Source organism: Onychomys torridus, chromosome 8 (genome assembly GCF_903995425.1).
Source record: "Onychomys torridus chromosome 8, mOncTor1.1, whole genome shotgun sequence".
Lineage (NCBI taxonomy): Eukaryota > Metazoa > Chordata > Mammalia > Rodentia > Cricetidae > Onychomys > Onychomys torridus.
In genome coordinates this window covers 89,558,946-89,585,672 of record NC_050450.1, presented here as the reverse complement: position 1 = coordinate 89,585,672, position 26,727 = coordinate 89,558,946, and the positions used below count along the sequence as shown (strand labels likewise).

The 26,727-nt window shown below is 47.1% G+C and overlaps 1 protein-coding gene and 2 non-coding genes across 4 annotated transcripts; all 3 read right to left on the bottom strand.

Moving 5' to 3' along the window:
* Positions 1-1,102: 1,102 nt before the first annotated feature.
* LOC118590565 lies at positions 1,103-1,293 on the bottom strand. Its single transcript, XR_004945839.1, has one exon. It is a non-coding gene; the product is annotated as a U2 spliceosomal RNA (small nuclear RNA).
* Positions 1,294-9,205: 7,912 nt separating this feature from the next.
* Rdm1 (RAD52 motif containing 1) lies at positions 9,206-23,538 on the bottom strand. 2 transcript variants are annotated; one of them, XM_036197143.1, is made up of 7 exons: positions 23,429-23,538; positions 23,006-23,185; positions 17,131-17,253; positions 16,550-16,709; positions 14,988-15,086; positions 12,883-12,968; positions 9,206-9,834 (listed from the first exon to the last, which is right to left on the bottom strand). In XM_036197143.1, the coding sequence occupies exons 1-7, from the start codon at positions 23,522-23,524 to the stop codon at positions 9,745-9,747; spliced, it is 834 nt and encodes a 277-aa protein (XP_036053036.1). In that variant the 5' UTR covers positions 23,525-23,538; the 3' UTR covers positions 9,206-9,744. The 2 variants fall into 2 exon arrangements, with proteins under 2 accessions (XP_036053036.1, XP_036053037.1); XM_036197144.1 differs by lacking the exon at positions 9,206-9,834 and adding an exon at positions 11,742-11,970.
* A 522-nt stretch (positions 23,539-24,060) lies between these two features.
* Positions 24,061-24,251, bottom strand: LOC118590564. Its single transcript, XR_004945838.1, has one exon. It is a non-coding gene; the product is annotated as a U2 spliceosomal RNA (small nuclear RNA).
* Positions 24,252-26,727: the final 2,476 nt, after the last annotated feature.

Below are 26,727 nucleotides of genomic sequence, written 5' to 3'. Positions count from 1 at the left end.
ATAGTCTACAAAGCGAGTTCCTGGACAGCCTCCAAAGATACAGAGAAACCCTGTCTCGAAAAAAAAGTTGATGTTGGGGATTTAGCTCAGTGGTAGAGGCTTGCCTAGCAAGCACAAAACCCTGGGTTCGGTCCTCAGCTCTGAAAGGAAGGAAGGAAGAAGAAATTGTTTCAGCTTCAGAACAGAAGAGTGGGGAGCTCAGGGCTTCAAGGCTGCCTGTGATCAGTGTGATAGAAATCTGCTGTCAAGGGGGCTGGAGAGATGGCTCAGAGGTTAATAGCACTGGCTGCTCTTCCAGAGGTCCTGAGTTCAATTCCCAGCAACCACATGGGAGCTCACAACCATCTGTAATGGGATCTGGTGCCCTCTTCTGGCATGTAGGCAGGACACTATACATAATAGATAAATTAAAAAAAATCTGTTATAATTGGCAGTTAAAAAAGGAGGCACAAGAAATTATCATGTGGAAGGGGAGAAATCAAGGTATCTGAGAAGACATTTTTCTAAAGCAAAAGGTTCAGGAGTTTAGCCATAGGGGGCATAAGCTCACAAGTTCAGCGTAGATTGAAAAAACTTGTTTGGTCGGGAGGCAGAGGCAGGATCTTTGTGAGTTCGAGGCCAGCCTGGTCTCCAAAGCTAGTTCCAGGAAAGGGTTAAGAAACAGAAAAGAAACTTACCCTCTTTTACAAATATGGGGTGGATGTGTCTTTATGAAATGATAGGGAAGTTGCTGGAAAGCCAAAGCAATCCTGGTCAAAAAGAATACTGCTGGAATTAACACCATACATGCATGATTTCAAGTTACCAAAAAAGAAAAAAAGAGGCAAGATGAAAGAAAAACCCCTTACCAGGCGTATGACGCTGACAGTATAGACCATCTGAGTGAGTCTACCGAGTAACTAACAAAGCCAGTTTCACTAAGATTGTAAATGGGTTCAAAAGACAGAAAGAAAGCCCAGTAGAGAGAGAGAGAAAAAGAAGAGAGGAGAACGGAGCGCCCAGGCAGGTTGCAGCTAAACTAAGTTCTAGAAGTGCTGCTCAAGTGAGTCTCAGTCTTGAGAGTCTCAGTCTAACTTTCGCACCAGCGTTAGAGATCCCCCCGAGGGGGTGCACCGTTCCTGGAGGTACTGCAATACCAGGTCGATGCGTGGAGTGGACGGAGCAAGCTCCTATTCCAACTCCTAGTTCCAAAAATCCATTTAATATATTGTCCTCGGATAGAGGACGTATCAGATATTAAACTGATAAGAACAGATACTACACTTGATCTTAGCCAAAAGGCCGAGAAGCGATAACTCTGTCGCCACAACCGCCCGCGACACTCACGTGCGCACACACCTTTACATCGCGGTCGCGAACACCCGCGCAACGACGGCCACGCGCCCGACACCGACTCTCCTGCTCTGCCCCGACCACGACCTTCACCCCAGGGAAAGCCTGCCAGATCCGACGTGGGCGAGGATAGTTGTGTTGCTCGTTTCGCTCCCAGCGTTCCTGGGAGACGCGGCCACCTCCTCATTTGCATGCCCCGCCCAGCGCGCGTTCCATCTCTGCGCTGCACGGCGCCGCCCGAGCGCCAGAGGCCCGCCTGCCCGCCCTTCTGCCCGGTTCTTAATCTTTCAGACGCCAGAGTTGATGGTACCGGCCACAGGAGCTTCCCCACCCCCCTTTTTTTTCATATCTAGTCCGTTGGGCCGAATCTCGTATCGCCCTGAGATGAGATCCGCGACCGAGGGCCCTTGGAATTTCAGCTCCTTTGCTCTGACACTGCTCTCTGGGGTTTTTGCCTCCGCTGCCCTCTTCCTTCCTTCCTTCCCTTTCCTTCCCGTCCCGTCCCGTCCTGTCCCGTCCCGTTTTCACATGGAGTCTCTCTCTTAGAAAGTGCAGACCTGAAATATTACGTGATCCTCTCTCCTCAGCCAGGCGCAACAACCGGGTTCCTTTTTAAAAACAGAATAAATCAGGTGGTAGTTTCGCCTGCTTTTAATTTCACCACTCGGGAGGCAAAAGCAGGCATAGAGCTCCAGGTCAACCTGGGTCGAGGATAGAAGTTCATGCCTGTAATCCCAGCATTCGCGAGACAGAGGCAGGTGAGATCGCCTAATGAGTTCGAAACCGGAGTAATCTATATAATGAGTTCCAGGCCAGTAGTGAGACTCTTAAAAAAGAAAAACCTGACTTAAGGTGGCGCATGGTGGTACACACCTGTTAATCGTGAGCAATCAACTGGGCAGGCTGGTGGTTAGTCCCTGTGTTGGGCAGTGAAATGCTATTGCTAACACAGAAGAGGAGGGCCTTAGGGCAGTGGGACTAATCGCGCGGGTTTTAGGTTTCTAGATAGGAACAGATAGAAGGAGCAAGGCAGGCGTCATTTTCCAGTGTGAGGAAAGTAAACATACCCCACTAACTCCTTTAACCCTTTCATACTCAAGTGCCACCTTCACACACCACACACAAATGCACAACGATTTTTTTAAACCTTAGTTTTTTTTTTTGTTTTTTTTTTTTTTTTTTTTTGTTTTTTTTTTTTTTTTAAAGAAAACAGAGCCAGGCATTTTTGGCATACACCTTTAATCCAAGCACTCAAGAGACAGAGGCAGGTGGATTTCTGAGATCTCAGCCAGATCTACATAGGGAGTTCCAGGCTATCCTGGAGTACCCAGTGACAATCTCAAAACAAAACGAAAGACTTCAAAAAACAAGAGCCAGAGAGATAGCTCAGAGGTTAAGAGCACTGGCTGCTCTTCCAGAAGTTCAACTCCCAACAACCACATGGTGGATCACAATCATCTATAATTCCATCTAGTGCCCTCCTCTGGCATGCAGGCAGAATACTATATACATAGTAAGTCTTTAAAAGGTTTAAAAAACAAAGCAAAAACCAGGAAATGCTGGCAAGAAGTTAGACAAGAGGCGGTTCTCACACTGCTGGTGAAAATCAAACCAGTCTAGCCACTGTGGAAGTCAATATTGTGGTTTATCCAAACTAACGATAGATTTCCACATAGCACAGCTTCACTTGGTATTTACAAGGACTCTGAGTCACAGACACACTTTCACAATCGCCTGTTGTACAGCCCATGCACAACAGTAAGGTATGGATCTGTCCCCAGTGTCCAGAAGCAGGGATGGATGAGGAAAACGTGGCATGTCTACAATGCAACTGTTTTTAGCCATAAAAATCAACTTAGCTGTTTGCAGCAGAAACAATGCAGAGAATCATATTATGTCAATTAAGCCAATCAAAACGCTTTCTCTGTGCTTCCTAGATTTTCTATAGATACATACGTGCACAAGTATGTAAACCACGACAAAATAGGAGTCGTATAGAGCTGAGAAAAGGGATAGGGAAGTATCAGAATGTATGTTAAACATGCAATACATGCATATATGCACAAAAGGTTAAATACACGAGGGAGAGCTAGACATACTAAACTTTTCCTAGAGAGACGCAACACACGACTTCTCACCCAGACAGGGATCCTGGGACAGACCAACATATAGACACCACCAAAGTCCAACTTGGCAAACTATGAGGTTTTTTGGTAATCTGTTGTTTTTCCTTTTTTGGGTGAGGAAAGGAATCTGTTGTTTTTCAAGACAGGGTCTCTCTGTGTAGCTGTGGCTGAACTGTGAGTTTTATTGGGGTCACTTACAGGAATATGGGTAAGGGATTACTTACAGGAGCAGAAATGACTCAAAGGCAGCTTCATCACCAAGGATCACTCCAGCATGGGTGAGAGCTCACAAAAGCTGGGAACCTGGAGCACACTGCACAGCCTACTGGCATCTCAACAGGTTAGAGAGTGTCCTTTCCAGGTGCCTCAGTTGGTCTAAACCTGTTCCAGGGAACTGTTCTGGTCTAAGAGTCTTTGCAGGTCAGCTTTGCTCTGAGAGGAACTCTTCAGCTTTTTTTGTTTACTCTGGCAGGGAGGGGCCTAGTGATTCTGGTCAGTTTCAGGGACTTCCTGAAGCTATTTTGAGTTGTTTGCCTTCCTGCTCTGCAATGTTCTGTCTGAGAAGGACTCTGAGCTTTTTTGTTTACTCTGGCAGGGAGGGGCCCAGTGAGTCTGGTCAGTTTCAGGGACTTCCTGGAGCTATTTTGAGTTGTTTGCCTTCCTGCTCTGCAAGATGCAATGTTTTAATCTTGGAAGAAACTGTTATACAACAGTGTTATACTCCTGTAATCCCAGTGCTTCAGAAATGAAGGATAGAAAATTGTGAATTTTGGGACCAGGCTAGGCAACACAGTAAGTTTTCAGGACATAGTGAGCTGAGAAGTTCCAGGATATAGAAGAAGACTGTCTTTATTTTTATTTTTGTTTTTTTGAGACAGGCTTTCTCTGTAGCTCAGGCTGTCCTAAAACTCATTCTGTAGACTAGGCTGGCCTCAAACTCAGAAATCGGCCTGCCTCTGCCTCTGCCTCTGTCTGCCTCCGGAGTTCTGGGATTAAAGGCATGTACCACCACCACCCAGCTGAGACTGTCTTTTTTTTTTAAAGGGGGTGGGGGTTATAGAGATGGCTCAGAAGTTAAGAGCACTGGCTGCTCCTCCAGAGGACCCAAGGTTCAATTCCCAATTCCCAGCACCCACATGGCAGCTCACATCTGTCTGTAACTCCTGTTCCAGGGGATCCGATGCCTTCATAAAGACATGCACAGGGCGGTGGTGGTGAAAGACCCCAGACCCCTGGGATACTTTTGTCTGCGGGAGGGCACCCCAGAAACCAAGATTTCAAACCAGCAGATGCAACACGCAACAGGACTGTATTCAGCACTGGTGAGAGCGGGCTCTCTGCCCTGGTCAGTCAGAGAGCCCCAAGCAGCAGTTACAAGCATTTTTAAAGGCAGAAACTACAAAATTAGCATAAGATACCAGGTGCCCTGGGGTTGGCCCAATTTAAAAATCATCATATATTTTAGCAATCATTTTGTTACGCGGGAAATTTTGTAACATTAGTCGTAAACTGGTTGGCTCAGGGGAGATCTAGGGGGAGCGGTTACTCTGGAGGGGAGTTCCCATAGTTACAGGCTTGTGATTGGCTGACATTTGACCTAGTTTGCTGGACTCGACAGATGGTCCTTATCTTGGGTCCCATTTGGGGAATTTTTAAACAGACTTACTATTATTTTTTTTAATCTATAATTACAGACCTTGTCCCAAGGCCGGCGTCTGGACTCTGAAACTTTTTACTTATTTCCAGGGAGGGGATGGGTCAGTGTCTAACACAAGCAAGTTTACAGAAGCAAAGTCAGCAATTTGCAATTGTAAAATGTATCTCTAATTTTTTTTCTCAGTGGCACACGCCTTTATTCCCAGCACTCAGGAGGCAGAGGCAGGAGGATCTCTGTGAGTTCAAGGCCAGCCTGGTCTCCAAATCGAGTTTCAGGAAAGGCGCAAAGCTACACAGAGAAATCCTGTCTCGAAAAACAAAACAACAAACAAACAAACAAACAAAGACATTTGGGGGGGGGGAATTTAGCCTAGCAAGTACAAGCCCCTGGGTTCGATCCTCAGCTTAAAAAAAAAAAAAAAAGAAAAAGACATGCATGCAAGGAAAACACCAATGTACATAAAATAAAATAATTTGGAAAAACAAAAAAAGAGGAACTGGGATATTAAGCTCAGTCTGTTATGGGTCTGGGTCATTCAGAGATCCACCAGTCTAGCCATGAATATACTTTACCAAAGAGGAGGCTTTTCTTCAGATACTGGCTCAAGGTCTCCACCAGGCCTGGGGATTCCCAGATGTAGTACCGAACCACATTAGTCAGGGTTTATAAAGGCAAAGAATATAAGATCACATACATTCTGTTTTGCAAACAGATGTCTTGCAAGTATCCCAATTAACTGGAGCAAAACAAGCTTTTGTTTACAGCATCAGAACCGTTAAGCTTGTGACCTATGGCCTTGCATACACAAGTTTTGTTAGAGTTGTACAACACTAGGTGATTACAGAAACAACCCTTAACAGTCCTTAACATGTGGTAGGTCCAATTTTGCTTTATGATTCTCTGAAGCATAGTAATTTTAAACTTTTAACCATAAAGTTAGCCATCAACATGACATTGTCTGGCACAAGCCATAGAGCATTTATCTATTATGTGAAAAACCCTAGGTTGGATTTTGTGAATGGAAATCCCTAAAAAGGTTCGTGTCTGGCCATGAACACAAAGCTCCTGAAGGAGTCTGTGTCTGCAGACTGGTGGACAGATCGAATTTCAGTGGTGAGACTGGAATTTTTGTAGGTTCAAAGCCTAATTACTTCATCTTGGGATAGTGTTCAGCTCTGGACAGCCAAGCCTTGCTCCACTCTGTATCTCAACTAACACCTTGTGTGTGGTAATGAATAAAAACCTTAGGAGCTATTAACTTAGCGGAATGCAAGCTTCCACCAACCTAAGAGCTAAGATTGTCAATAGCATATGAAGCCTATAAAATAATTTTCCCATCTCTGTCTACCTCTCTGGGGTTCTCACCAATGTTTTAAAATTGCCTTGTTTTAAGATTTCTTTGTTCTGTAAAACTCTAAAAACCGCTGGCCAGGCACACCTTTAATCACAGCACTTGGGAGGCAGAGGCAGGCGGATCTCTGTGAGTTCGAAGCCAATCTGAGCTACAGAGTGAGTTCCAGGAAAGGCACAAAGCTACACTGAGAAACCCTGTCTCAAAAAATAAAACCAAAAACAACAACAACAACAACAAAAAACAAAAAAAAACCCAAAAACCAAACAAACAAACAACCTATAAAAACATTGGAACATGGAATTTGGGGACACCTAAATCTGTCCCAGACCACGGTCATGCAAAGGCTCCAGAACAAACTCTCTTATTCTCTAAGATGAGAGCTGAGGTTTTTAGTCTCTAGTGCAGAGTGCAGCAGGGGCAACAGGCATCTCCTGGAGAACAGGGCACCTAGTGGATGAGGTGCACACAGACCAGCAGTGCAGACCTGGAAGGGGAGGGAGCAGCATTCCTTCAAGCTCATCCCTTGCTCTCCTGAGTTGGAAGCAAATGCCTTTGCCCACTCTCCAGAGTGCTTACTTACCCTTCCCTAATAAACCCTCTTATTCCTGTTTCTAAAAAGGGAAAGAAATCATTTGAGACCAGTGCAGGCTGTTATGGGCCTGAAACGTTCAGAAATCCACCAGTCTGACCACGAATACATTTTAACAAAGAGGAGGCTTTTAGTCACATACTGGGGCCAGGTCTACACTGGGATTCCGGATTCCCAAATGCAGGACTAGCCACCTCAGTCAGGGGTTTATAAAGGTAAAGACAAAGTTACATTCTGAAAGTCATCTTGAGCAAAACAAGCTTTGGTTTACAGACTCAGAAACAGCGGTTGACCTTATGACCTTTGACCTTGCATAAACAAGTTTTCTTAAAATTGTACAAGACCAGACAATTACAAAAATCAACACTGAGCAGTCCTTAACATTTGGAAGTTCACTTGTTGCTTTGCAGTTCTTTTAAGCACCGGAATTTTAGATTTCTAAACACGAAGTTAGCCATCAATAGAATGTTAGACATCTCAAGGTTACAAGAGAACCTGTTTCCAAAAGAGTGTGTGTGAAGGGGGCGTTAGCCCATAAGAGCACTTACTGATATCTCAGGTGACCAGAGTTTGGTTCCCAGCCCTCGGTCAGCTGGCTCACAACCGCCTGTGAACCCAGCTCAGGGGATCTGATGCCATCTTCTGGCCTCTCCGGACACAGAATAAAAAATATTTTGAGGGCTGGAGCGATGGCTCAGAGATTAAGAGCACCAGCTGCTTTTCCAGAGGTCCCGAGTTTAATTCCCAGCAACCACATGGTGGCGCACAACCATTATTTGTAATGAGATCTGGCGCCCTCTTCTGGAGTGCAGGCATACATGCAGGCAGAACACAATACATAATAAATAAATCTGTATTTTGAGAGCTGGGTATGGTGGCATACACCTTTAATCCCAGCACTCCAGACGCAGGTGCATCTCTGTATACGAGTTAAACCTGGTCTACAAGGAAAATTCTAGGACAGCCAGGGCTGTTACACAGAGAAACCTTATCTCAATTTTTTTTTTTTTTTTTTTTTTTTTAAGAAAGCAGCACTGTTGATGAAGAGACTGTTAGGGTCTGAGAACCTGGGAATAAATAATCCACCACAAAAGACTGGGTTCAAGCAAGCCAATAATTTATTTTAAAAAACTGATATCAGGGAGGCGACAGGGTTTGGGCTCCAAACCGAGGCAAGGACAACAGCCAGTTTTAAAGGGGAAAACTACAAAGAAACAGCTCTGGAGTTCCATCTAATCGTAACCTTTGCAGGGAGAGCGGTTGGGGACTTTCCACGGTCACACACTTTCAGCCAATCAGAAGGGGCTGGAACATTTGTGCTTCACACTTGTGTGAGGGTCTTGGAGGGCTGCAGTCTGGCCTCAGGAAATTGTGGGTAGCAGCTCAGGGCAGACTGGGACAAAATGGAGTTTCTGCTGCTAACTAGGCTCTAACAAACGCACTCTGGCAGGCCTTGCCCTTCTCTCCCATTCCCCCTGCCTTGCTAAAAATCATCACATTCCTAAAGCTAGTCACCAAGGTCTAGTCCCTTACTTGGCCACCTCTTCCTCCTGAGGCCAGCAATCAAAGCCCACTTTGGCTCACCTAATTAACACGCCCAATTAAAATCAAACACCTCATCCTAACACAAGGTTTCCCCCTTTCCCTTTATAAACCACCATTTGCCTATGGGCCACATCTGTCTTCTTTCTATCTGGAGGCATCCTTTGTCGTCTCTTCCCCTCTCCCCAGGACAAGTAACAAGCCCCTTCCCCTTCATCCTCTATCTCCTGTCTTTTCTCTTAGTCCCTGTTCTTTGTCTCTCTGGGGCAGATAAATCTCCTTTGTCCTGAGAACTTGGTCTTGGGGGTCCTGAGCCGACACCGATTCTTTCAGCTGAGCCCTGTTCTGATCCCCTCTAGCACCAGAACCACCTTTGGGAGCCTTGGGATTCGAGTCAGCTAGCAGGGCACATTCTGGGGTGGGACAGACAACTGATCTGATTCAGGGTATCGCTGCCAAGAGAAACTGGTATCCTGGAATAAAAGCAAGCTGTTGTAAACGCCTGTTGTGGGGCAAACACCGAAGAGGGAGTAGTGGACCCCAGATACTCAAAAGGCCAAGTGGCCAAAGGAGAGAACCAACTCTGGTTCACACACACACACACACACACACACACACACACACACACACACGCACAGAATAAAAAACAAAATGGCCAGGTGCCATCTGGGCTGTAGGCTACAGGGGCAATTCCAAAGGAATACAAAACCAGGAGTCGGCTGTCCTCAAGGCTCTGGGAGAACTACCTGGGCCAGGAGGCAAAATAATTGCTACATAAAGAGGATCAGATCCTTGGGGCCCACAGGAGAAAGTGGGTTAGACTGTCCCTTCAAAGACAGCCTCAGGTGGATCTAAGTCACAGAGAAGTGCCTGAAGCCAGGGACCCAAGCCATACACTAACACAGCAAGACACCTTTGTTAGGCGGCCTTTATTACTCTGGGCCCAGTTCCATTCTGCACAGGGAACCTTTTCCCATCACAGTGACAGGTCTCTCTCTCTTAGACCTCTTCCAAGGCGCTGGGCAAGATCTGGGCCTCACACTTAGGTGTTGAGGGATGTCAGCAGCCCACCAATCAGAAATGTAGAACCTCCCAAGAGAGTGAGATGGCCAGGCCTCGACTCCACACAGGGCTGGTGCAGTTCTTACAGCTCCGGTTCTTCCTCCTCCAAGCTGAAATCGGAGAGACACTCCTCCTCCCTCTGGCCGGGCTGATTCCACGGAAAGGAGCTGACCTGCAGGATGAGGGCCGCCAGGGCGGTGGGAGAGTTCACACAGCGGTTCCTCCAGGCTTGCTTTTCCCTAGTCACTCACCATCCAGTACCATGGAGCCCAGCTCACCACTCCTTAACTTCTGCAGAGGGATTTGGGGGTGGGTAATTCAGCCAGAAGGTTTGTATCAAAATGGGGAGCCTTTCCACTGGCCTGGGAAAGCATCTGCATCCCACACTGACTCACAGGCATTGGCTACCACTTCAGAGATTGGTGTCACACACCAACACAGAGAAGATCCAGCTGACTTCCTTAGGAACCGCTTTTATAATGTATGTTATGATTTGCAAGAAGAGCCTTCATCTTGGGACTGAAGAGATAGCTCAGCAGTTAAGAGTACTGCTCTTCCAGAGGTCCTGAGTTCGGTTTCCAGGACCCACAAGGTGTGACTCACAACCACTTGTTACTCTAGCTCCATGCCTCTGGCTTCCTAGGACATCTGCACTCATGTGCACATAGTCAACATACCAGTGTCCTGGCGTAGCTGGGCACTCAGTGGTGGTTTTAACATGGAATTCATCCTAACGGGCCCCTCTCTATCGGTGAATCTACTGTTGCAATCAGATTTCAGAATCGAGTGCTGATTGCGCCCTCTCACACTCACAGAGAGCTGGACTTGTTTTTGAGACAGTGTCTCACTGTGTAGTTCTGGCCGCTTGGAACTCATGTAGACCAGGCTGGCCCCAAACTCACAGAGATCTGCCTGCCTCTGCCTCCTAAGCATTGGAATTAAGGGTGTATGTTACCGGACAGGACAAAAGCTGGACTTATTGAAAGTGTGACAAGGGGCTGGAGAGATGGCTCAGAGGTTAAGAGCACTGATTGCTCTTCCAGAGGTCCTGAGTTCAATTCCCAGCACCCACATGGTGGCTCACAACCATCTGTAATGAGGTCTGGCGCCCTCTTCTGACCTGCAGTCATACATGCTGTATACATAATAAATAAATACATCTTTAAAAACGAAGTGTGACAAATGTCACGGGGGTGAGCTTGTTTAGCAGTGTGCTTGCCCTGTGTCGTAGCCATTGTTCTACTGCTGTGAAGAGACACCACGGCAGCTCTTCCTTTGGTTTTTCAAGACAGGGTTTCTCTGTGCTGCCCTGGCTGTCCTGGAACTCATTCTGTAGACTCACAGAGATCCGCCTGCCTCTGCCTCCCAAGTGCTGGGATTAAAGGCATGTGCAACCACCACCCAGCTACCAAGGCAATTCTTAAAAAATAAAGCATGTAACTGGGAGCTTGCTTACAGTCATAGGGTTATTTATTATCATCACGGTGGTGAGCATGGTGGCACACAAGGCAGGCATGGTGCTGCAGAAGTAGCTGAGAGCTAATTCTGATCCATGAGAAGCAGGCAGAGAGAGACACTGGATCTGACATGGGGGCTTTTCAACTTCCAAGCCCACTCTCAGTGACACACCTCCTCCAAGACCACACCGCCTTCAACAAGCCACACCTCCTCCAACAAGCCACACCTCCTCCAACAAGCCACACCTCCTCCAACAAGGCCACACCTCCTAATCCCTAAACAACTCACCAACTAAGACTAAGCATGCAAATATAGGAGCCTACAGGGGCTAATCTCATTCAAACCACCACACTAAACCAGGTTTGGCAGTACATAATTGCAAGGCCAAAATTCTGGAGGGGGAAGTATGAGAATCAAAGTTCAGGGCCAACCTGGGCTACTACTTAAGACCCTGCTTCAAAAAACAAAAAACAAAACAACATTGTTGGGCATAGTGGCACAAGCCTTTAATCCCAGCAATTGGGAGGCAGAGACAGGCAGATTTCTGTGAGTTGGAGGCCAGCCTGGGCTACATGAGTGAGATCCAGGACAGGCACCAAAACTACACAGAGAAAGCCTGTCTCGAAAAACCAAAAAAACAAAAACAAAACTGCAGCTATGTTTTGGTAGCTGTGTCTCTTTCTTAGGCAGGGTAATTGACGAGGATGGGGCCAAAGAAACCACAGCTGAACCTTGGGACCTTCCCTCCTGATGTGCAGAATGCTTCTTTATGACGGCATCCTCTTCTGGCTACAGAAGGAAGAACCCAATTGCTCTACGGCCACTTAGATTCCTTTCACCGGTAAAGAGTCTGCAGACTCAAAAGACACCAGCTTCAGTGTAACATTACTTGCATTGTGGCCTCTCTGTCTCTCTCTCTCTCACACACACAGAGGCACACTTGGTAAAAGTAAAAGAATAAATGGATACTACTGCCCAAGGGCCACTGTCCTCACTTTGGGGTAGCCCACCCTAACATCTCTGCAGTGAGCAGAGCCATGGGGAAACAACTACCCAAGAAATCCCTGTTTAAGCTGAACTAAACCATTGCTTTCTATGAAGAACTTTACTTTCTGAGACAGCGACCACTCTATCTGTTCAAAGCAAATAACTTCAAGGTTCTGGGGTGCAGTAGTAACCAAAAACCCTCAAATGACATCCCCATGAGGCAGAACACATTTCGGCCACTACTGCTTTCAAGGTATCTTTTATGTAACAGTGACCATTTTCTTGAAATGACTTTGGCAACTTATTCTCTGATTAAGACCTTCTATATAACTGATTTGTAAGAAGGTCTTTGGCAAAAAACTTATAGGAAGGTCTTCTGCTGGAGAGAAGGGAAATGCAGGAGTTTAAATAACAGTTATATTTGGAGAGAGACTGTTTCCCTGATGGTAGCGCATCAGAGAACTGCCCTGTTCCATGTGCCCTTGGGACTCATGGAGCAAGTTCTGGAAAGATCACTGCTCAGGGACCTCCCACCCATCTGCGGGCCACAGTCACAGTCATGCTGTCAGGGACCTCAGTTCCCGTCAAACTCCACACAAGGGGGAAGAGGCCAGGGCTGGGAGTTCCGGAAAAGGCCCCCAAATGGCCTTACTTCAAGGGACTTCAAGTCCGCACTTCCTTGAGGATGCTGCACGGTGCGGTCTTCCAGATCCTGCTGGCTGCTTCGGTCTTGGCTACCCAGCCCTGGAAACCTCGGCTTAGGTTCCCCATGTACCTGGATTAGACTCTGTAGCTCTTCTTCACTTCCGGCATCTATGGACTCTTCACTGGGAATGTACTCCACCGCGACCTTGCCACTTTCTGAAAGTGAGGATCAGTTCAGAGTTTTTCTTGTTCTCAAACTTGTCAACAGTCCAACAGTCACACTTGATGAAGGCTTACAGTTTCTAAAGGCTAAAGGAGAGCATGTCTCTAGAAATGTCACATCCCATGCTGCAGTTATCAGCAGGACCATCTGCTTAAAGAATGTATGAGCAGGACCAGGATGGTGGCGTGCAGGAAGGCAGATCTCTGAGAGTTCCGGGCCAGCCTGGTCTACATAATGAGTTCCAGGACATACATAGAGGGCTACTACATAGAGACTCTGCCCCCCACCCAAAAAAAAGTGGCCTGGAGAGAGGGCTCAGTGGGCTCAGTGGTTAAGAGCACTGACTGCTCTTCCAGAGGACCTGTGTTCAATTCCCAGCATCCACTTGGCGGCTCACCACTGTCTGTAACTTCAATTCCTGGGAACCTGACGTCCATGGCAAAACACCAATGCACATTAAAAACAATATGAGGTTTCAAGCACGTTAGCTCAAACAACTTTGGTATCTTAGAGACAAGACCAGGGCACAACAAGAAATTGGAAATAAGGAAGGTTGACATGGCTGAAGCCTGAGGCGTAGGTGGCAGACAAAGTGAATTCAGACCTGGCACAGAGGGCACTGGATTAGAAGCAAGAGGCAATTGTCTACTCCCCAAGAAACGAGCTTCCACAAGATAAAGAAATGTCTCACAGTTGCAGCCTCCCACTGGTAGGCACTGTCCCTCTTACGGCATTCCTCACATCAAGCCACGCACAAAGGCTCTGGTCTAAGGGTTTCTGAGTTTATAGAAGGAATACCGCAGCAGAGGAGAGAGACAGAGAGAACTTAGGTATTTAGCCTGGTTCTTAACGGCGGCCACTCAGAGCTGACAGTTGCTGGCACACCTAGCTGATGACCATGGGGGTCATACTTTGACAAGAAGGCTGGCCAGGTCAGAAGGCTGCCGTCAACTGGATCCACCTCTTACATGCACGGAAAAGCCTCACGGAGTTGGGGTATCTCAGTTGCTAAGCCTCCAGGGTTATGAAACAGGAGAGCGATCCTTTTGGAGACTTGTTGCTAAGCTCCAAAAGGTCACACTACTGTCAACCTCTATAGGACCACGATGCCAACGTCACAGCCAGTCAACACTCACAAGAAAGCAGCTGATGATTCCCTGACTGTGCCCACCCCATATGCCAACATCACAAGTGAAAACAAGCCGAAGATTTCATATTTAAGACAGGTCTCAGCCAGGAGGATCTCTGTGAGTTCGAGGCCAGCCTGGTCTACAGAGTGAGTTCCAGGACAGGCTCCAAAGATACACAGAGAAACCCTGTCTTGAAAAACCAAAAAAGAAGAGAGAAAGAGAGAGAGAGAGAGAGAGAGAGAGAGAGGGAGAGAGAGAGAAGAGAGAGAGAGAAGGAAACAGTAATAATTCACAGATTCCGGCTTCTCATGTAAGCAGAGCCCACACTTTTTCTCTCTCTCGCCCTTCCACTTACTCTTTTGATGTCCCCATGAGGAAAGGAGAACCTCTAGCCTGTTTTGCAAATGAGAGAGCGGCTTAGTAACCATAATGTCTACAGATCACTCTAGCTGTGACACAGGAAACCAGTATGCAACCCCAGATGTCCAAAGCTCATAAACCCTATCAATGCCAGGTCAGCAGCAGGTTTGCCTGCAGTGATGAGGCTAGCCCTTTGGCATCCAGACCCGAGAACAAGTGTATCTGCTGTCAGTTTCCTCATAAACATGACAAGGGACAAATCTTAGGCCACTGCTATGGCAGAGTTCCGTGAATGAAAGCGGAATTCAGAATGTTCCAGATATTAGTATTTTCATACTATTTATGGTTTTTTGTTTGTTTGTTTGTTTGTTTTTTGCTGGAGGTGAGGACCGAACCCAGGGCCTTGTGTTTGCTAGGCAAGCGCTCTACCACTGAGCTAAATCCCCAACCCCTATTTATGTTTTAAAATGACCTTCCGGCTCGCTGAGTTTCAAGCTCTCAGGATTATCAAGAAAGGCTCACCTAAAGCCACGATGGCCAGCTTCTGGAAGGCATCCGACAAAGCGCTCTGGATCGCGAGCTTCTGAGCTTTCTTCCTCTTCATAAGAAACGATGGCTGTCCTGGAGCCAACCAAGCAGACAGATTTCAAATACCTGAGTGGGGGCTGACGAGAGGCTCAGTGTTTGCTGCCGAAGCAGGAGGGCCAATGTTTGGACACAGTGCCCGTGTAACAGCTGGGCATGACCCTGTGCATGTCTGCAATCCCACAGCGAGTCGGGCTAAGACAGGGCCTGTTATCTTCTAGCTGGCCAAAACCACAAAGACAAGCTCCGGGTTCAGGGAGGGACTTTGCCTCAGATGAATAAGGAGAAGAGTACTCCCGACACCCTCTTCTGGCTTCTGGGCTTACACACACAGGCCCACACACTTTGTGTGCACACATATATTTGCATACACTACACACAATTACACCATTCACACAAAGTAAAAAATAAATAAATACTTGTATGGATAGCAATTATTCTTTGTTTAAAAAGAATACATTTATGATTCAGTCTCAGATCATTATTTGAGCAACTAAAGGGATGTAGCACAAGGAGCTGGCTGAATGGGTCTGTTGAAGGTACATAATGATAGGGGCCCATTATCTCACAGGCCCAGTGTATTCTGAAATTCCTTATGGAATAACTATGGGACCCAAATGAGGAAGAGGCACAAAACTCATATCACTGGCCAATTCCAAACTGACAGGTCTCCCTGCAGACTCTGCCTGCTGCAGCTCAGGGCTGGACTCACACTGAGCAAGGTCAGGTGATGGAACAAGGTCAGGTGATGGTCCTGATGAAGGGTGTTAGCTATTCAGCAGCCTCAGGAGCCTACTCCACGCCCCCACTAACTCCTTACATCTGACTTGGATTCTTCATGCTGAGGATCATGGAGTCTAGAAAAGTAACTTAAAATCAATTTGAGTACCTTTTCACATTGGCCTTTTTGTCTGTTCAAGCCATTCCATTGTCAGGCAAAGGATTAAGTGTCTATACCAGAGTTTATGGGAATGTTTAGATAATGATAAATGGCACATCTTTGTCTGCAAGTGGCTTTCTCTGTGTACACGAGTGTAGGTGCCCGAGAAGAGAGGCGTGAGATCCTACTGGAGTGAGTGCTGGGAATAGAATGCAGGGCCTTTGCAAGAGCAGTGTGTGCTCCTACACACGGAGCCATTTCCCCTGTCCTACAGCAGGATCTTGCTGATAACTGAAGACAAAGGATTCTGACCAATTATCTCAACACAAAGCAAGTCCTTAACCAAAAACTAGAGACACATGATTTCCTGCCTCTCCTGAGCCTCTGGGCAGGAGGGCAGTTCTATTGTAAATGTAAAGGTTTGGGCAGGCGTGTGCTTAAGTGAAGATCTATATTATAAGGCATAAAAACTCGGCCTAGGACCTCAGCAGTTCAGTGGTGGAAGGGCCTGGCTAGTTAGTAGCTGACAGAGTGAAGAGAAGGAAGAAAAGACAGGCAGGCAGATAGACAGACACATGATATATCCACTCTTGCAGCCCTCCCTGCACTGAGGACAGACCTTCTTCCAGCTGGTGCAGAGGCTCCTCGGCGATGCCAACTCCAGGGCTCCTGCATCCATAGGACGGCAGCACCACCTCCACAGCACAGAAGAACTTGAGGCTTGGCTTCCGCACGGGCCCTGACAGAGCCTCGTCCTCTACTCCGGAGAGCTCCTGCAGCTGGGAAGGGTGAATCCTTTGAGAATCAGACCCGAGGTTTCACCCCTGCTAGGCAAGCTCTCCACCACTCAGCCCCATCTCCAGCTTGCCCAAGATTTCACTGGAGAAACACACAAAACTAAACTCCAGATCCCCACTAACAGCTGCAGCATCCTAGAGCTTCAAAAGCAAGAAAGATTTGCAAAGGAGTGCTACTTTAGGCAACCAAGTCTTACTGAACACAGGAACACTGGAGAAACTACAGACTTCATCATATGTGAACTGGGACGAGTTTTTCCTAACTCTCAGACACACCCACCTATCCTCACCGTAGCTGGCCCCTGACATGTCCTCCCGGAAGCCCTGTTCAATCCTCCCCGATGTCTAGAATTATAATATGGAAGGGGAGAGTGTGATTTGTCAAAAAATGTACAAGGCTTACCTTGAGGATCCTTTTTGACCATCCATTGAAGCCAAAGTAGTAATTTGCCAGTTCTTGGCATCGTGAGCTGTTTAGGGCAAAGGCCTGATGTCTCGGGGCCTTATGTCTAGTGCTGAGGCGAACCTGCAGTCAGGAGAGAGATCCACAATATCACAGCCTGCCAGGTTCCGCTTTGGAGACACGAGGTCAATCAATTCCGATTCCATAAGGGACAGTGAAGAGCAGGTGGATGTAAGGAGGTCCTAAGTCCTGCATCGGAGTGAGCCCCACACACATGCTGTCTGTCCATCTAAGCCTCAGTGCTGTCTGCCATCTTTTTAGGATCCCTGGTTAAGTGGCAGGTTGCCCTGGGGGGCGGGGATGGAGCTCGGTTGGTGAAGTGTTCGCCCAAAACAAACAAAACAAAACAAAAAAAAAAAAAAGAAAGAGTCAAGGGTTGTGAGTTAGCAAAGACATTGTTCTAGGCTTCCCATCTAGTAGCTCCTGCTTGAGACTATGACCCCAGAAGACAGAGATGAACCTGACACTCACACAGCCCCAAGTCAGTAACTCCTACACAAGTGAGAATTCAGAGCGGGGCACCCTGGTGTGCTTTTCTTTCTCTCTCTCTTTTGAGACAGCGTTTCTCTGAGTAATCCTAGACTCATTCTGTAGACCAGGCTAGCCTCCAACTCAGAGATTTCCCCTATCTCTGCCTCCTGAGGGCTGAGGGCTGGGATTAAAAGGTGTGTGCCATCAGGCCCAACAGTGTACATTTTTAATCTCAGCACTTGGGAGGCAGAGGCCAGCAGATCTTCGAGTTCCAGGCCAGCCTGGTCTACACAGAGAGTTCCAGGTTAGCCAGAGCTACATAATGAGACCTTATTTAAAGTAAATCATAACATATATGCACACACACACACACACACACACACACACACACAATTTCACAATTAACTGAACAATTACATGTCAAGCTTATTTGACAAGCTTATTTGACAGGTCCCCGAGGTGTTAGCCTTGCATTCTTAACACATTACTGTGTATTTCTCACTCCACTAACTCCATCCTAGAAGTCTCCATTATTACAAAGTTTTGTGTATTCATAAATTTTGAACAATACAAATAAAGTCAATGTATTGATCGCTCATGGATTATGTTTACGAATGTTCTTCCTTGGCCACTACTTTCAAAGCTCCCTGGAGCTTGAGATGGTGACTGCTCTTAGAGAGGACCATGTTCCATTCTCGGCATTCAAGTCACATGGCTGACAACCACCTGTAACTCCAGCTCCAGGGGGTCTGTCACCTTCTTCTCCCTGGGCACCAGCATTCACTTGTGCACACACCCACACACAGACACACATATACACACAGAACTTAAATACACACAGACAGACAGACACACAAACACCTAAAGTTCCTCTGCAAGTGAGGGCACAAGGAAGGGAAGGGAAGGAAGGGGTTACCTTAAAGGAGAGGGGATGAGGGGATGGCAGGGCAGAAGGTAAAAATGAAAGGGGGAGTACTGTGGGTGGGAAGGCTTAGGCAGGGAGGGAGGCAGGAGGAGTGGGGAGGTGAAGGGGAGAAGATCCAGGATAAAGAGAGTATAAAGCAGCTGGGCAGTAGTGTCACACGCCTTTAATCCCAGCACTTGGAAGGCAGAGGCAGGCAGATCTCTGTGAGTTCGAGGCCAGCCTGGTCTACAGAGTGAATTCCAGGAACGGCACCAAAACTACACAGAGAAACCCTGTCTTAAAAAACCAAAAAAAAAAAAAAAAAAAAAAAAAAGAAAGAAAAGAAAGAAAGAAACCATCTGCAAAGCATAATATGTCCAGTTGTGCAACAGCTTGGCTGTTGGCTGTTGAGCGGTAACTAATCGTTCCCCAAATAGACTGAAGACCCACTCCTTGAGGGGCAGGATGGAACCAACACTCAGGACTATAAACCTGGCTGACACATGGATAAAGGTGTGTGTAGAGGCCTATTTGGAGAACACATCTCTGGTGGTTAACTAAAATGACACAGCACCCAACTACCTTCTACATACCTATGCTTACACCCACAGACAAAGATCAAAGCAGCCTCTGCTTACAATGAACAGTGGTGAATTCGGCAACACATGGTGCTGAACATGCAGAAAATCAGTGAGGGATATGAACCCACCCATAAATTAGCCGCTTAGACCACCCCCTCTAAGATACATAGGGGTAGGGAATAGAGAGCATATACAGAACCAGAAAAATAGGGTGAAGGGCTGTGAAACGCCACCCCGAGACTCACGCCAAATACAGTCATCAATGCAAGTCACCTCCCTGGGCCCACACAAGACCAGTCCTATCCAACAGTCAAGGACAGGCTGGAGAAGCACCACCCCCACCTCTCCCCACCTCTGAACTTCTGGCTTCGGGGAGAAGGGGAATCACTCTCTCCAGCTGTGCACCCTTTACTGAGTCCGCCAGACTCAGAGGACAGCTCCAAACCCACAAACACAAAGATGTCCTGGCTAGTCTTCTGGGTCACAAAACAAATAGACATGAACATGTGAGAGATTTGTGAGGGAGAGTCCAGAGGTGGTAGGGAGGTGGGGTCAGTCTACAAAGCATGCATACCTGAAATTGCTTTAAAAATTAATAAATAAAAGGCCCTAAGCATCCCAGAGTCCATCAATATCTTAATTTTCTCATTCCCAGAACCAGGTATAATTCATAACATCTAACAGAATGGTCTGCTGAGTGAATGACTGAAAGAGTGTGTGACTGAGAACTGAAATCCTTTTCTGATGTTGCCTGTGGGAAAGGAGAAACATGATGGCCAATGTTTAAATGTCCATGTAAAGAATCTTGGTGAGCAACCAAGTTCTCTTGAGAACAGCTGTGTTTACATGCCTGTAATCCCAGCACTTAGAAAACAGAGGCATAGGGGCTGGAGAGATAGATGGCTCAGAGGTTAAGAGAACTGGCTGTTCTTCCAGAGGTCCTGAGTTCAATTCCCAGCAACCATGTTGTGGCTCACAACCATCTATCATGAGATCTGGCGCCCTCTTCTGGCTGGCAGGCATACATGCAAACAGAACACTGTATACATAATAAATAAATAAATCTTTAAAAAAAAAAAAAAAGAAAGAAAGAAAACAGAGGAATAAGAACTAGGGTGTCAGCCGGGCAGTGTTGGTGCATACCTTTAATCCCAGCACTCTGAAGGCAGAGCCAGGCGGATCTCTGTGAGTTTGAGGCTAGCCTGGCCTACATAATGAGTTCCAGACAGGGATATGTAGAGAAACCCTGTCTCAAGACAAACAAAAAAATTTGTTAGGAGGTTAATGAACATCATCTCTAACTAAATATGAAGTTTGGAGGCCAGGCTGGGCTACATGAGAAGTTGTTTTGGAGAAGAAAAAAAAGGGGGGGGGGGGTCAGGTAGAGGAGGCAGAGCAGTTAGTAAAGGGCTATTTTAAAAGCCTGCATGCAAACCTAAAGTCAATCTCAACACAACATACACAGAGTATGGAGACACATCTGTCACTCCAGCACGGCAGGCAGGAAGATCACAAGTTTAAGGTGACTCTTCTCTGACCACAGCAAGTACAAAGCCAAACAGGACTTTCTAAGACCTGTCTCAAAAGCCAAAACCAAAGTGCTCTTGAGTAGCTGTATGGCATACTTAGGTGCCACCTGGAACAAATCTGACAGTTCTTGCCCCAGAGTTCATGCCTGTCCTGGCTAGTTTTTGTTTGTTGTTCTGTTTTTCGAGACAGGGTTTCTCTGTGTAGTTTTGGTGCCTGTCCTGGATCTGACTCTGTAGACCAGGCTGGCCTCGAACTTACAGAGATGCACCTGGCTCTACCTCCCGAGTGCTGGGATTAAAGGCATGTGCCGCCGCCACCACCTGGTTTGTTGGTTGTTGTTTTTCTTTTTGGTATGGAGTGGCTAGTTTTATGCCAACTTGACACTAGCTAGAATCATCTGAAAGGAGGAAACCTCAATTGAGAAAATGCCTCCATAAGGTTCAGCTGTGAGGCATTTTCCTAATTAGTGATTGATGGGTGAGGGCCCAGGTTACTGTGGGTGGCTTGTGGTCCTGGATTCTACAAGAAAGCAGGCTGAGCAAGACAGTAAGCAGCACTCCTCCAGGGCCTCTGCATCAGCTCTTGCCTCCAGGTTCGGGCCCTGCTTGAGTTCTGTCTTGACTTCCTTCAGTGATGAACAGTGACATGGAAGAGTAATCCAAATCAACCCTTTCCTCCCCAACTTGCTTTTGGTCATGGTGTTTCTTCACAGTAGTAATAACCCTAAGACAATGCCAAAGGTGTGTGTGTGGGGGGGTACTTCTCAAGGTGCCTTAGGCCTTCCTTTGATCTTATTTTATAACACACATAAAACGTCTGTGTGCCCAACAAAGCAAACTACATAAACAAACCTAATCTGACCATCCTCACCTCTCAACAGTACCTTGAATTTTTTTTTTTTTTTTTGCTTGTTTTTTTTGTTTTGGTTTTTGGTCTTTGAGACAAGGTTTCTCTGTGTTGTCCTGGAACTCACTTGGCTAGCCTTGCTGATGCCCTGCTCCTTGAAATGTTGTTTTTTTAATATTGAATTTTTAAAATTGTGTGTGTGTGTGTGTGTGTGTGTGTGTGTGTGTTACCTGCACATGTACCTGTGAATCACATGCATGCCTGGTGCCCAGGCCAGAAGGGGATATGGGATCCTTTGGAACTGTAGAACTGTAGTTACTGGAAGTGACTGTGAGCCATCATGAGGTTGAGGGGAATTGACCTTGGGTCCTCTGAAAGAGCAGGCAGGGCTCTTAACGACTGAGCCAACTCTCCAGATTTCCTTCAACACTCTATCAAAATGGTCTTGTTGTCCCAGAGCACGGGAAGCTCACTGCTTAGTAATCTTCCCTCTACCACATACAATATTTATGACTGAGATATGGTCACAGGTTAAAAACATACAAAGTTCAATAATGAAAGGCTGACTGACAGATCATCACTTCAGTACTTGGAAGTGGATGACCTAGGAGAGCAGGTGGTCCTGAACAGTGTACAGAAGTAGAGATTGTATGCTTGGGGTCACTACTGGCTAGAGTGCTCAGATGCAATCAAGGTTCAGTGGAGGAGGAGAGCACCAGGGACTGTGGCTTCAGCAGCAAGTGGGCAGATGGAGTAGCCAATCAGAAACTGAAATGGTTATTTTAAAAGTGGTGGAAACGAGAAACAGTGAGATGTTGTCCTGAGGCTCCGGGCAAGTGAATGGGTTTGCTGTTAATATGGAATGGAGTCTACAAGGTATTAAAAGATGCTCTGCCCACCTTCTGGGACCTGAGGGGAGTTTTGGATAGGGTATTTGAGAATGGTGGCAATAAAGCCTGTTATGTTACAACAGCTTATCAAACTCACACATTTTCTTTTTTTTTTTTTTAGCTGAGGATCGAACCCAGGGCCTTGCTCTCTTGCTAGGCAAATGCTCTACCACTGAGCTAAATCCTCAACCCCTAGTTCTTAATTTTTTTTTTTTTTTTTTTTTTTTTTTTTCGAGACAGGGTTTCTCTGTGTAGCTTTGGAGGCTGTCCTCTCTGTAGACCAGACTGGCTCTGCCTCCCAAGTGCTGGGATTAAAGGCGTGTGCCACCACCGCCCGGCTCTAGTTCTTAAATTTTAAGACAACAGAATGACGTGGGATTTTTCATCTGAACACTTGGCTTTGAGCAGCTACTATCTTGATGAACCTTTTCATCACCGGCCATCCCAAGTTTGAGTTTCTTCATCTAGGGATGCCTGGAGCCAGAGGCTCAGTGACAATGTCCCTGGAAGCACCGTGTAAACCAGAGGGCGGCACAAACGCCAGCTCACGGTTACACTGGGAACTTGACCCTAGGTCCTGCACCGGCACCCACCTTCACTGGCGATGTCTGAAAAAGAGGCTTCCCGTCGCATGCCTTTTGGGCTCTCTGCGCGTCCCTTGAGGAGTAAAACTTGATGATGGCGTAGAAACCGGGGCGGGCCACTGCAGCGTTGGGGAAGACTCGGACTGAATACAGGAGGCCAAACTGGGAGAAGGCTGTGGACAGAGAATGCTGTGGGAGGCCCACGACGTGAGTGCGGACCTCCAGCCCCACGTCAAACCCAGTTCCCGCGAGTGCACGCCCTTCTCCTCCCCGCGCGAACAGGGACTTGCCCCAGGGAGACAAGTGCGGTGGCTCAGGGACCTGTGGGCTCACCAACCACCGGGTCCTGTCCCTACCCGCTCACCCCTCCTGCCCCTGCCTCCTGCCTCCTCTCCTCTCACCCCTCCTTCGTCCCTCCGCGCAGCCCCTCACTCTTAAGGCCTCGGCTGGGGGACCAGCGCTCAGCTCCCACACCAGCAAAACTTTGTCACTCTGGGTGGGAACCACGAAAGAAATAAATTCCGCCATGGTAAAGCCACTGCGCCTGCGCAAAAAACTACCGCGAACTTCGAGGGAAATCGCACCCAAGGGGCGGTGCCAGATGAGAAAGGCCCTCCCACGATTTCCCTAAAATTTACCACAGACCAGGTATTTAAGTTTATTTCAATACCATTGTCTTACAATGTATTAACAACCCTGCATCCCACTGAGTGCTAAGTGAATATATGAACACCTTTAACACTCGTATGTTCTTATCTGTAGTGCTTCTTACAATTACAGTTGTACCTATATGCTAAGCTATCAAATTGTGGGTAAGTTCCCTCTATCGGCTTTGATGTCCTACAGATAGACCATTGGCTACAGAAGTTCTCATTTAAGTTAGGTAGTTGTGCAAACCTTTTAACCCCAGCACTAGAGACAACAGGCAAACATTGCTCATCTCAGAGCTGACACGTGCAAGGAAAACCCAAAGATGGAAACTACAGTGAGAAACACACATAAAAACTTGACGGTCGTGAAAGGTTGCAAGCTCTTATTTTTGAACCGGTACTAGAGATCCCCCGAGGGGGTGCACCGTTCCTGGAGGTACTGCAATACCAGGTCGATGCGTGGAGTGGACGGAGCAAGCTCCTATTCCAACTCCTAGTTCCAAAAATCCATTTAATATATTGTCCTCGGATAGAGGACGTATCAGATATTAAACTGATAAGAACAGATACTACACTTGATCTTAGCCAAAAGGCCGAGAAGCGATAACTCTGTCGCCACAACCGCCCGCGACACTCACGTGCGCACACACCTTAACATCGCGGTCGCGAACACCCGCGCAACGACGGCCACGCGCCCGACACCGACTCTCCTGCTCTGCCCCGACCACGACCTTCACCCCAGGGAAAGCCTGCCAGATCCGACGTGGGCGAGGATAGTTGTGTTGCTCGTTTCGCTCCCAGCGTTCCTGGGAGACGCGGCCACCTCCTCATTTGCATGCCCCGCCTAATTCGTATTCAGTCCCTCTGAGATGCCAGGTTCTTCGCAATATTTCAGACACAGAATTGACAGTACCTACCACAAGACTGACTCTCTCTCTCTCTCTCTCTCTCTCTCTCTCTCTCTCTCTCTCTCTCTCTCTCTCTCTCTCTCTCTCTCTCTCTCTCTTCTCTCTCTCTCTCTCTCTCTCTCTCTCTCTCTCCCTCCCCTTCCCCCTCCCATTTTCTACCTTTCTCACTTTATACAGAGGCTTGAGTATTGTTAAGCGGCGAGATCAACAATGGGGTTGGGTAGGGTTCTGAGGGTGAGTATAACCCCCGGAGAAAGCACACGCTGACCAGCTCAGGGGACAGAAGGATCCTTGAAGAAAGGGGCCTTTTGATTTCCAGCTTATTTTAGATATATATATCTCACTGTTTTTTTGTTTTCAGGCAGGGTCATCTGATTTTCTTGATTGGGAGAGAACCCAGGAGATTCCCAGCACCCACATGGTAGCTCGCAACAATCTGTAACTTCAGTTCCAGGGGAGCCAACGGGCACACACGTGGCACATATACATACAATGTACACAGGAAAAACATTCATACACATAAATAAAATGAATCTAAAAAAATTAAAAGACATAAGAAGTAAATAAAATTTACAAGACTCAGGGAGTAAACCTACAGGATTCAGAGCAAGGTCCTTCTAACCTTATGTACGCAGTAACAATACTGGGCAAAGGTGACTCTCCATTAGCCCAGCTGCCTATGAGTTATTTCAGAGAACCCCAAGAATGCAGTATCACGAGGCTGGGCTTTTTGGCGATGAAGCTCCCTGAGAGTCATCCATGCTCTTTAAGTAACTACCCATGCTCCTGTAAGTAACCCCAATAAACTCACCAGCTCACCAAGCTAGACTCAGATGGAATCCGTTCTTCAGTGTGTCATCAATGCTTTCTCTGGAAAGGAATCAACACCCAAGTGGAGCTGTGAGCCAGGGGACTAGATCCAGGGCCTAAATGGACTGGCCTCCCTGAAGAAGGCCAAAGGCTAAGGAAAGGATGGAGGAGTAGTTGGCCAAGAAAGGCCTCATTGGAATGCTCAGACCAGCCCCAAGGTGAAGACAGGTGTGTGTGTGGGGGGGGGGGGGGTGATTGATACCATTCTCTAGGAAGGATGACTAGGCTTGGATCCTAGAGCTTGCAGTGTAGTTGGTAAGAGGTTTCAGATTCAGAGTGTACTGGGAGAGCAGAGCATGCTCAGACTTGCCAACATGGGGGCTTTGGGTTTGAGAGACAGAGAAATAGAGGGTACATACCTCCAAGAGTTCTGGCCAAAGCTACTGAAGGACACAGTTGCCATATGCTGAGTTGGAGAGTACCAAATTTGCAGAGAGGTGTGTGCCCTGTTCTGAGGGCTGTTTGGGAGTCACAAGCTAGAGGCAGATGTCCGACGGCCACAGTCAAGTGACAGCTCGCTTCAGGCACCATGCTGGGACAAGAACTGTCTGTGGGTTCTCTGCCCGCTAGCCACCTTCCAAATAAACAACACAGAGACTTCAAATAAATAACACGGAGACTTCTTATTAAGAAAGCTCGGCCGATAGCTTAGACTTGTTTCTTTCGTTCTTCTTTTCTTTCTTTCTTTCTCTTTCTTTCTTTCTTTCTTCCTCTCTCTTTCTTTCTTTCTTTCTTTCTTTCTTTCTTTCTTTCTTTCTTTCTTTCTTTCTTTCTTTCTTTCGAGACAGGGTTCCTCTGTGTAGCTTTGGAGCCTTTCCTGGAACTCACAGAGGTCCACCTGGCTCTGCCTCCTGAGTGCTGGGATTACAGGTGTACGCCACCACCGCCCAGCTAGGCTTGTTTCTAACTAGCTCTTACAACTTAAATTAACCCATTTCTATTCATTTACTTTCTGCCTTGTGGCTTTATCACCTCATCGCCATATTGCCTATCCTGCTCCCTCTGTATCTCATGGCATCTCCACTTTCTTTCTGGTGTTCTCTCTGCTCTAAACATCCTGGCGAGCTATTGACCAATCACAGTGGCATATTTTCACACAGTGTAAAGGAATATTTCACAACAGTGGAGACACTTTTTTCCTGTTAGTGGCACTAGAGTTTGAAGCCATGGCCTTGCACATTCCAGGCAAGTGCTCTACATGGAGCTATACCTTCGGCCCTTTCTTAATATTACAGACTGGGCCTTGCTTTGTTGCTCAGGCCTTGAATTAGTGACTTTCCTGCCTCAGCTTCCAAAGTACCTG